At 34.9% G+C, this 12,295-nt stretch overlaps 1 protein-coding gene across 3 annotated transcripts in view; it reads right to left on the bottom strand.

Moving 5' to 3' along the window:
* Positions 1-12,295, bottom strand: part of Lrba (LPS responsive beige-like anchor protein) — a 445,034-nt gene that overhangs the window by 126,398 nt on the left and 306,341 nt on the right. For all 3 annotated transcript variants that reach the window (XM_070022191.1, XM_070022190.1, XM_070022192.1), the window contains exon 44: positions 10,277-10,389. In XM_070022191.1, the coding sequence (XP_069878292.1) occupies positions 10,277-10,389 (113 nt within the window). The remainder of the gene's footprint in view (positions 1-10,276; positions 10,390-12,295) is intronic.

The following is a 12,295-nucleotide window of genomic DNA, read 5'->3' on the forward strand; positions in this document are numbered from 1 at the left end:
ATAAATTAATGGCAGTGCAAAGAAGACTGTGGAACCGTCCTAACAATAGATCTGTAATGACAGTGCTGTATATCATGGCTTCCTCAGCAGCTTCATAATAAAATGGAGACAATGTATTGAGCTAATACATTCTACCATGCTGGCCCATATTTTCCTGACAACTGCTTTAAAAGATGAGCTGAATCCAACTATGTTATAATGCCACAAAACATTTAACTAAGCAAGAGTCAGTCATACAACAGTGCATCATAGCATTTTTAGAGTATTGTCTAAATCAGCATTTGAAGATATGTATTCATGTCTGCAGGAGAAGTAAAAGTAAGTGCTGAGGCTCCTCTTGCACAGTATATTGAGAGCAACAATCCCAAAGCAGTTCAGGACAAGGTCCAGCACTTATAGTGAGCTCTTTGTGCAATTTAACAAACTTAGCAAGGCTTTTAAAAACATAAAATGAATACAAATTTAAAGGTAAAAAAGACCGACAAATACTGATATTTAAAAATAGCCATAACATCTTGGGGAAAAAAAATCAATAAAAACAAGCATTGATTAAAAATATAAATGATGTCATTCAAGTTCAAAATCAGAAAGCATAGTCATAGGAAACAAAAAATAATTTTAAAAATTATAAGAAAGCTAATAGAATTAAATGCAATTTTTAAAACTTTACAAAATAAAAGTCTATCACAACAATGTGAAACAGATGTTCACATAAAAGAATAAAACAGAAGATTTCAAATTTGGAGCCTCAGACCTAGGAATAGAGCATTACTTAAAAACAAAAATAAGAAATCAATAAAACCAAGAAAACAAAAACTCTTGAAAATGGCATGAAAAGCTAAAACTGTTACTGAATTAAGAAGATTTTGATAATTTCACCAACAGCAAAGGCAGCATTTTTTGGCTGAGTGTTAAGTATCCCATTCTGAGAAATTAATGATACCCTTTCAAGATAGGACATATGAAATGCAAGTTTTAAAAATCAGTTTTATAAAATCATGATAATAAAAATATCATTTTTAGGGGCTGGGAAGGTGGCTCAGTGGTAGAGCGCTTGCCTTGCATGCCTGAGGCCCTGGGTTCGATTCCTCAGCACCACATAAGCAAAAAGAAAAAAGCCAGAAGTGGCGCTGTGGCTCAAGTGGTAGAGCACTAGCCTTGAGCTGAAGAGCTGAGGGACAGCACCCAGGCCCAGAGTTCAGGCCCCACAACTGGATCCCAAAAAAAATTTTTTTAAATATCATTTTATTACCTTCTTTAACAAAAAAATGGAATGCAGAGTACCCTGCCCCATGCCTGGCATAAAGTTATTAGTCATAATAACTGTTACTATTTTCAGGTTACTGAATCAAGAATATTTAAGAAGAAGCCATCAGTTAAGGGTGGTGAAATTACGGGGATCTATTAAGAAAGAATACACTCAAACGTCATAGTCCTCTAATACCAAAATCAGGACAAAAACACAATATACATAACTGTCAGAAGACTAACAGCACATAGCAGTCCCAAGTCACTGAATTTCCCAACTGTGAGGTAACAAACAAGTTGCAACTACTTCTACTATAATAATTAATAGTAGTTTGCGACTCACAGACTTAAAAGGAACACCCCTAAACAATTATCCATAAAAGTTAGCTTTTTAAAAGAAAGAAAGCAAATCTATCTGGCTTTTCATTTTCTGTGAAACTTTAAGAAGACTGACCTGAAGTTATGTAATAGAAATAATACTTCTAAAAAAAAGAAATAATACTTCTAGCTTTTATTTTGCAATTAATAATAGGATTATTTATTCTCATAATAAATACGTGATATAAGTATTCTATTTTGGTAGTGAAGAAATGATGTACTCTCTATATGATGACGATGCTACTATTTGTTGGCTATAAGCAGGGTTTCCTAGAGTCTCACAAAAATCATCCCATTATCCTCACAAATCCTGAATATACTCAAATTTACAGACTGGGGGAAAAAATTGAGTCTGAGAAAAATGAAATGCCTCTGAGTAACAGTGGTTGCAGCAAGACTCAAATATACTTCCAACCAAACTGAGCAGCAGTGCTGGAATCCTTTGGGTAGATGGAAAAGGGGACTGAACTTGCAAAGCTATTAGAACCCTTTCTGGGAGCTTTGGAATCCATGCTCCTTTGGAAATATATGACTGAAGTTTTTATTCCTAATTATACATGATGAATGTTACTTTAGAAGAAAGTTTTACAAGTAGAAAAACAACGTATCACATAGTTCCATCCTGGGCACATTTGAAAAGATGCTTGACCAAAATAACATTAAAAGAACCATGTGACTAAAAGGTAAGTATTGTGATCATCTGATAACTGACAAAATTTAAATACTGTAACCAAAGTTTCTGACTTAACTTTCATATTGACATACCATACACTAAAGAACTCAAATTAAGATCCCTTCATCTCCATGAACACAAAGCATTTAAAGAAAATGGTGCATGTTATTCTGGTTATCTCACCATCCTTCTGCACATAACTTAACCCATTCCATACCCTTAGCAGGCAACTCTTTTATTTTAGTTCTAGCAGCTCTTCCATTTAAATGACAAGTCTAACAAACAGCCTAATCAGCATTTTCACATCATCTTGGCTTTTAGGCTGGTTCCTTTCAGGGTATATATACGGTGAGGTGCTCTCGCACTTACCTTCTCATATCTGCATAGACTTAACATTGTCAGAAAATTTCATCACCACACTGCTCTAGCTTTTAGAATTAATAAATAAGTACTTTTGCTTGCAAGGACTAGAAAGTTTTTAATCCTTTGAAAACACACTTTATTGAAAGTGGCAATATATATGTACATATACATATACACATATTGTACCATTTAACAAATACATTATGCAAAAAAGTAAAATATGCCAGTTTACTTATGGTGCCTACGTAGAATCAAAATGATTTCAAATGATCACATTGGTGGATTTAGTGGTGATATCTTCATAATTCTGCACTGTGAGGTAAGTTGCTACTAAGGGATTCTTACTGGAGGTTTTTCTCTGAGTTTGATGATGTCACCTAAAATTGATGAATAATGTTAATGCTGAACTAAATACCTGGAGAAACCCAAAAAAGTCCTAACAATTTAATCGGTAAAGATGTTCGCAATAAGTATGAAAAAGCTGAGTGTGTATAGCTTGTATCTGTAATCCTAGCTCCTCAGGCGGCTGAGATCTGAGGATCTTATTAACTTAAAAAAAATTCCCAATTGTTTTGAAACAACTTTCATGCAAATTCACAGTAGGTATTTCCTCTTCTGAATCCACTTGAATTTGTACCTTCACCACTAAAGTAAGAAATCTAATGGATAATGTAAATTTTAAAGAAAGAAAGCATTAGAGGATAAAACTAGTAATGTATCCAAATAAAACAATTCATTTATAAATACTCATAAATGGTCACTCCACACCACAATAACACAACAAGATTAGAGAATAAATACCTAACTTTGAGAGGGATTTCTGACTTGCAGTGTGTTGCTGGTGTATGTCAGCATTATTCATCACCCTGACAGTAATATTAACCACAATCCATTTCACTTGTTTCAGTTTATCATTTTCTGACTAATGTTAAAAAAACAATGTCATTGGAGGCTGCTTAAATTAAGTGTTGGGTTAACCTCTGTTAGAGTCATTCAAAAACTTTCAGTAGAAGTAACTTCAAGGAGGAAACCAAATTGTCTACACATACTGCTAATGCCTAAAAGATGTAAAATTTAAAAATGGTCATATAGTCAATTAATTAATTACATTTCTTATTTTAAAAACAAAGCTTCCACAAACTCTTTAAATATGCCACACACACACACACACACACACACACACACACACACACACACACACACACACACACACACACACACACACACACACACACACACACACACACACACACACACACACACGTTCCTACTTTGCTAAATTTCCTATTAAGTTTTGGGAAAACAGACTTAGTTCCAACTAGTAAAACACATTGAACAAGTAACTATGTTTAAAAAGGTCAGAATACCTATGAGAAATGTTCTTTAAGTTTACAGAAAAATTTCATTTTCTTATACAGGATACCACAATTAAGGCATTCACTAAAGACTTCACCACTTACAAAAGGAAGCAGCACTGACTTCTCTGATCCTCTCCTTGTACCTTGAAAGGCTCTTTCCCTATCTGTATCATACTGATAATCTTTTCCTAAGACTTTGGCACCTACCTCTATCCCTCCTATTAATCGCATTGCTGCTCTTGCTTGCTTTATGAGTCTTCATTTTCCATTGAATAACTTTCTTGTTCTATTATTACTGTCAGGACACTTATTCTAGATCTTTTGTTTCTTCAGGCTTCCAGTGCTTTCTAAATTGCCTCTGCTTCTTCTAGCTTCCTTTTACCTTTCTATTTGTTGTACTCTTTGTTGCCTTTCACACTGGAGATGGTCTTTAAATGTTTGCTGATCTTTGGCTGCATCTCACTTTTAAGAAAGAGGACCTAAAGGAGCAGTAGCAGCATGACCTGGTTGACTTCATGGGAAAAAACCAGGTGGACGCTGATCATAGTGTTTTTCAGGTCTTTTCTCTCCAGTCAGTCATTATGTCTGCCTCATGGATGGAACTGAGGTGAGCCTGGCTACAAAATCTGATAGTATGACAGTACCAGGCCTGGGGGCTGTCACAACTGGGTACTCAAAGCATTCCCTCCTTTACCTTCAACCTTCCCTCTGCTGTGCTTGGAATTCTCATACGAGAACTTCTCTTGAGAAACCCTTTTCCTCCTAAAAGTAAATGCTTTGCTTGTTGCTAATGTAGAGGGCACACGTACAATTATATTTTGGAAAGCAGTGTGTGTGTGTATGTATGTATGTATATGTGTTTATATATGTGTGTGTGTGTGAGAGAGAGAGAGATCATATATATGAGATCAAATCCTAGAATTGTCACCTGAAATATGTGTGACTTCAGACAGTTCTTTTACCTCACTAAAATCTCAGTTTTCTAATTTATAAAATAATTACATACTGCTTAGAATGTTGTTAAGGGAACTAAAGGAGACAGCATATGGAATGTTTGTTAATATGGAAAGCACATACATGAGCTCCCCTAAGAATCTTAGAAGTATACTCTGAACTTTCCTAATATAATTCAATGATCAAATACCATCCAATGCAATTTATACTATAATCCCTAAAGTAAAAGTAGTATAACGTAATATTCATTTTAATGTCAAGACTAAAATATCCTTACATAGTTTGTCACTTGATAAAACATATAATTAAGCTATAATTATAATTCAGTAATGGTAGAATTTTAAGTGTTTTTCTTCTGCATTATATTTAAACAATTTAAAATCTATTCTTTACTGCTGGGGTACCATCAGACTTGTTTCTTTTTTTGAAAAGTGTCAAGTTCTTTGACTTTATTAGCCCAATAAATGGAGAAACAAAATAAAAGCTGTAATAGCTATCATGTTTAAACAACATTCCCCTCACCCTCAGAAAGAGTGTTCTTTTCCCTCTGTGACATCTAGATGGTATATTGATTCCCGGTGTGTCTGTTACAGAGCAGACTAAAAGGACTGGCATTTGTCAGAAACAGCACTTAAAACTTAAGGAGATAAAGAAGTGCTGTCTGATCAACAACAGCTAAATGTCGGTAGTCAATTCCAGGTCAAGATGCTGTATATTAAATGTGTATGTTAGAGGGAAATATACAAAAATACACAAAATGGTAGAACATAAATGGTAGATAAGGAGAGAGGAAGAAGGAAGGGGAGGAGAAAGAGGGGGAAGGTGAGAGAGAGAGAGAGAGAGAGAGAGAGAGAGAGAGAGAGAGAGTGCATGGGAGTGAGCGCAAGAGAGAATTCATGAGAATAAACATGCTGAGGATAAATAGTAGCCCTGAAGCAATGAAGAATTAATTTCAGTGTATCGCTGCTATCCAAGTTCTCCTTACATTTATGAGTTTACTCTTTAGAAACACTGAACCCCAAAAGGGAAATGGAATATGCTGGTTACAGGGTATAAACACCATAGTTCAGTGAGATAAGATTACAAAAGCCAAACACACCCAAGGTGATTTCAAAGAGCCTGGATCCAACTTTAAGCTTCTGCTCTAGTAAACTTGCCTGTGCTCTCGGTACTGTGAGAAGGGATCACACCCCGATGCAGGCTCACCCTTCTCTACCATATACGTCTCTTTGTTTTGGTACTCTAGTAGAGGAACAGCTCATGTTGTCTTTGCACTTTAAACATGAAAAATCAGTGTTTCTTTACCTTCTACCTCCCAACAATTTTCGGTGTTTTCTTCATTAAAAAATGTGAATTCCTAAGAGCAAGGGGCACAGAAATGGTGGGACAAAGGGTGAACAAATGCAGCAGTGATACTCACTAGACACTATGCTGAAAATGAACTATTCAACTTGTGGGTGGAGATGGAAGGGAAAAACTGCGAGACAGTGAGGGAAGGGGTGACATTGTCCAAAAAGAAATGTACTCATCACCTAATTTACATAACTGTAATCCCTCTGTACATCACCTTTATAATAACAAAAATTTAAATATGAGTTCCAATTATTAAAAAATAAAGCATTTGCTTGTGTCCACACCATTCCTGTTCCCCCTCCCCCTTCAATCTTCAGTATAATTTTTTACTCAGTAACTTTCAGATTTTATTCTTTCCTATTTCCAGAAACTAAAGAGTCCTGGATTCATGATGACATCCAATTAATAACCAATAAATGAAGTAAATGGGCAGTGATGAGGGATTCTCTAGTTTTAAACAAAGATCTAGCTTTTTTTTTTTTTAAACACAAGCTTAATCAAAAAAGCATGGAGTAAAACCTGGGAAAGACAAGAGAAGGCTCTTTGGGAAAAGTTTTCCTTTCCAACAAATAGAATGCTGTTTGTATTCAATCATGAGTTTTGGCAGACAAGGTGAATGGCAAATTAGTTAAAAACAAAACAAAAACATTATAATAGACTTAGCAACTAGTCAAAAGTAGAAAGCAGTATTCATACTGCAGTGTTTCTCAGACATTCTAGCCCCAAATTTAAAATCAACTAAGGTACAATTCTAGTACTTACATGTACACACACACACACCACACAAACAGAAGCTCTATACATGATGCACACATTTTCTTCTGCATGTAACATATGCTTCTCTATTCCCTTAAAAACACACTGGCTTACTGTTCTAATTGGGGTTTATACCACTTGCTGTATAACCTTGTGGAACTTGATTAACCTCATGATGCCTGTTTTGACCTCTGTAAAAGACAATAATAATGTTACCTGTCTTTAAGGGATTTGTTGAGGCGTAAAGCAATTAACACGTGTGGAATATTTAGCCTGGCATATAGTAAGCACTCAATAAATATTAGTTCATAATAAAGCAGAATATTCTTGTCTTTGCACTTTCATAGGCTAGAGAATGGTTATCAACAGCACTCTCATCTAAACACACATCAAGATTTTGGAACAGAAACTCAGATTACAGCAAAGATATATGTTAGGTGTTCCAAAATAACTAAGCTCTTCAACTAGAAAAGAAATGGTTGCTCAAATTGTCTGGTTTCCTTCTTTTAGAAAACTGGCTTATACAATCACTTCTCAAAGTAGAATAATGAAAAGCAAAAGTCATAGTTAGAAAGTAGTAAAAATCTTTTGTAAGAAAAGTCCCAATACTGAAACATTCAGCCATCAAAAATTGTTTTTATTGTATGACATTTTGTAAATGTATTCCTACCCTAATTACAATTTCTCATATGGACAAAACCAAAATGTCGGCTCTTATCTCTTTCAAAGAGGCTGTCAAAATATAAAATCAATGTGTATTCGTAAAATATAGATTAATGTCACTCCACATTCTATGCTTGGCAAGAACTGTCTTCTTGTCAGTCAGAATTTTAGAGTAGGGATGAAACCAGTTGAAATGCAGAGGTAGGGGGTATTAACTTCAAAACTGATCCTTGTGCTTTTTCAGCCATAGAAGAATAAATTAAACTATTATACTAAATGAGGACTTTGTCAATATAAGAAAAGATATTATTTTTCAAGTTTTTCATCCTAATATAGATTTGACCTTTTCAACATACTGACAACACTAATTTATAATCATTGTAAAGGGATATTGTATACAGAATAAAATCTTCCACTTTAAGGCATTTTTGCATTATTCAATTAATATTTTTTACTATAAGAATGAACAGAAAAATCATTCTGAAGTAAGGGTGTTGATTATATTAATTCAGCTTCAGAAATAAAATTCCCTGTGCAACATGGAGAAGATTACCAAATAAAATTGTAGCTTTGTATCAAAGCACTAAAATCCCTCTGAAAACCAGCTTTGGGGAAATTAAATAGACATAAATATGCATAAATAATTCAGTGCACTTTTAAAGCCAGTCAGGGTACATTATCTACTTAAGAATGGAGAAAGATCTGCTTATGTTCTATATTAAGCTTTGCACACAATGTTTTCCAGTTTCCACAATGATTTCACAAGTTTATTTAAATAAATAGTAATGTTTGCCAAATGTATACTGTGGGACAAATTTTAATCCAATTCTATTATAGTCATTATTTGTATAGATACAGATCATTTATATATGAGACACATTACTGAAAGCAAGTGTATGAATAAATACTTGAAGACTGAATCTCATGGTAAACGTTTGGCAAGCCTTATTACTTAAAAGAATAGGATACTTTTATTGAGCAAGCAATCACTATTTTATAGGTACAATGTATAATTTTCAAATATCTGATGTGCTTAATTATTTCACTTACTATAGTTAATTCCAAACCCACTTATTCCATTAATATTTAGTGACAACAGTACCAGTAGATTGTTATTCCAAGAACTGAATGACTTTCGTAGTATTCACCTTACTGCTACTTCATGGAAATGAAATGCTCTTTATAAGACAGGTGGCGGAGTAGTAGAACTCCCCCCTTCTTCCTGTACCTTCTGATGACACTGCTCCTTACTACTGAACTACATGACTTGGGCTCTTGTAAAGGCACTCTGAAAAAATAGTTCCTTTCTCAGCAACAAGTATACATATTTCATAAAAATCACTCAAAATGAAAAAAATGGATACTACTATAATTAAATGCATGAAATCCCACAAAGTATATTTCATGTCTTTGTTTAGTGGACATGGTCATCAGTGTGTAGAAACTAGTGAAAGCCATTCTTCATTTTGTTGCTCTCCTTACACTTTGAATTTAATTTAAAAAAAATCAACATTACTATTGATCATTTACTGGGACAACAAAACAATATTATTTATCATACATAGAAGAGAGGTGACAAAGTAGTAAAATAATACTTTATGCATCCAACAAACTAAGTAAGAAGAATTTTGTTTAGTTGTAGCATTTTTTATCATCTAAAATAATCTACAGCAGCATTTTCTTCTGATAGTTCAATGAATATTCATAACAAAATCATGCCATCTACATCATTCAATTCTGATCATAAGATTTTGGGTGGCACAGGGAACAAAGGTAAAGGTCAGAAAATAAAGGTGGTGTGCAATAAACAGGGTGAGCAGGGTTTTCAGGGTTATTGAGAGCCTCCTTTGGGTGCAGGGTCAGAAACAGGAAATAAAGAACCGTAAGTGCATGTTTCATCCAGAAAGATGGGTCCTGCCTTCAGTGTAGCTCCTATCTACTGCATCCAGACTTCCAAAGAAATCGGCTGAAGGCAAAAAGTACTTGTTGTTTCTTGCTTTTCTGGATTTTTTTTTTTGAGGAAAGGTTCACAGTAGAACTCAACTTAGCCCTGAATTTGAGATCTAGATTCAGCCCCCCAAATATTAGGATTATAAGTATATGCCACCATGCTTGCCTACAAAAAAAATTGTACTAAATCAAAAACTTACACCAAAATCCATATTGAAGAATGCCTTTATAAGATAGGAGGTGATTGTTATAGAATTCCAAAAAGGGCCCTTACTAACATATCAATCATTTTTGTGAAGCAAAATTTACACTGAGGAATTCATAAAATATGAAATTTTTAGGATTTTTAAAAATTTTTAATGGAAGTGGCGCTGTAGCTCAAGTGGTAGAGCGCTCGCCTTGAGCTGAAGAGCTGAGGGACAGCGCCCAGGCCCAGAGTTCAAGCCCCACGACCGACAAAAAAAAAAAAAAAAAAAAATTAATATTTTTATTTAAAGGATTTAAGAGTATCTGAAAATAAAAGTAATCAAATTTATTTTTATATGCAAGACAGTGATATTTCAGGTGATTGTGTAAATACCTTGGACAAATCTCTGAAATTGCTTGGCAAGGTAAGATCTAGTTCTTCTGATTCGTAGTTAGTGATGACCCAGGGAAACACAGGGTACTGATTTAAGTCATTATAACTCCGTCCTGGTGAAAGGAAAAGGACATTTTTAATTTAAGGTAAAAAGTAAGAAGACAAATTCAGTAATTACAATGTACTAAAAATGACAACAATAAAAAAAGTATCACGTTTTGGAGGCCAGGGACTGTTTTTGGTGCTATGCATAATGATCTCATTTGTTCTTTACAATAACCCTGTTGAGTTAGTATCATCATGGCATTACTGGCAAAAAAGTTGAAGCACTGAAGTTTGAGATTAGCAATAGTCAGACCACATTCAAATTCAAAAGTTTAACTGTCAAACTACACTTGATTATTCTTTATTATCTGACAGTATGCTGCAAGTAAAATATTCTTTGAGAGATGGAGAGAGGAGGGTAAGGAGGGCTAGAGACTGAATCAAAGACCTCATGAATGCGAAGCACACATTCTATCACCACCAGCCCTGAAATACATGTAATTAAGGCTCTAAACAAAACAATTAAAAGTCTGATAGGAAATTTCAAAACCACAACCTTTTTACTGACACTAATTAACACCTAACCAATCAACCAATGAACCAAGTTTAAGTGAACTGACTCCTATGGAAATTCCCTAGTCATATGTAAAGTGAGAATTGTATTAATAAACTCTCAGGTTTCTGTAGCAGCTTTCAAATGCTATGATCTTCTGGAAAATGACACACAGCACTGTTAGTCTTGCTCCCTACAACCTCAAGTCCTGCTACAGGTTCTTCAGATCTATGCTAATGACATCCAGGGACAAATTTTACTGAAAACACAAATGCCAGCACTGAGTGGATGATACTGGTAATCCTAGCCATCCAGGAGAATATACTTAAAAGTCAGTCTAGGCAGAAAATCATGCAAGACTACATCTCCAAAGTAATCAGAACAAGTCAGGCTAGAAGTGGGGCTCAAGTAGAAGATGACTAGTAAGCTAGCAAGTTGAACAAGTGGGAGGCTCTGAGTATGCATAAAAAAATAACAAAACAAAAAGAAAAAAAAACCTGAGTACCAGAAAAAAACAAAAGCAACAACAAAAAGAAACCCCACAAGTGCAAAGTAGTCCTTCTACACATGTGCAACAGTTTTCTGTGTATCACCATTGCAGGAAGGCAGCTGGTGAAATCACTGCTTCCAGCATTAAAAACCAATTGCAGGCAGTAGAATCCTAATTCCACTATTTAGCAAAATTCAATGTGAATGGACTTGTATCACTGAAATACAAAGGAGACAGGGATATCAATATTGTTTGCATGCTTTGTTTGTTTGTTTGTTTTTGGTCAGTCATGGGGCTTGAACTCTGGGCTTGGGCGCTATCCCTGCGCTCTTCAGCTCAAGGCGAGCGCTCTACTGCTTGAGCTACAGCACCACTTCTGGTTTTCTGGTGGTTAATTGGAGATGAGTCTCACGGACTTTTCTGCCCGGGCTGGCTTTGAACCGTGATCCTCAGATCTCAGCCTCCTCAGTAGCTAGGATTACAGGCGTGAACCACCATCGCCCGGCTTTGCATCCTTTTATGTAGTATCTTCTATCATTTCCATTCCTTTTTATTTCTCAAGCCTGAGATAAATATTAAAGCAGTTCTGCACACAGACTCTGGTCTCCATCCCTTTAAACGTCTGGAGATTCATCTTTAAAATAGAAGTTGTGTTGCAAAATTTAAAGTCAGAGGCTATTATATCATTACATATTCCTGCCAATAATAATTTAAAATTTTCGTCAAGATAACCAAGAGAAGTGACAAAAAGAAATCAGTTTTGTTTTCACTCCTACTTCCTTCTTGATCTGATGTAAATTAACAAGCAGTAAACTCCTTTTCTTGTCCCATTTGCTTAAATGTGGAATAGCATTTTTCAAAAAGTTGCTAACCTTAAGAAAAAATATGCACCTGCTCAGCATGTAAGACTTTCAATGAATTTAAAACTCAA

Source organism: Dipodomys merriami, unplaced genomic scaffold (genome assembly GCF_024711535.1).
Source record: "Dipodomys merriami isolate MVZ:Mamm:240054 unplaced genomic scaffold, mDipMer1.0.p SCAF_15, whole genome shotgun sequence".
NCBI classification, from domain to species: Eukaryota; Metazoa; Chordata; class Mammalia; order Rodentia; family Heteromyidae; genus Dipodomys; species Dipodomys merriami.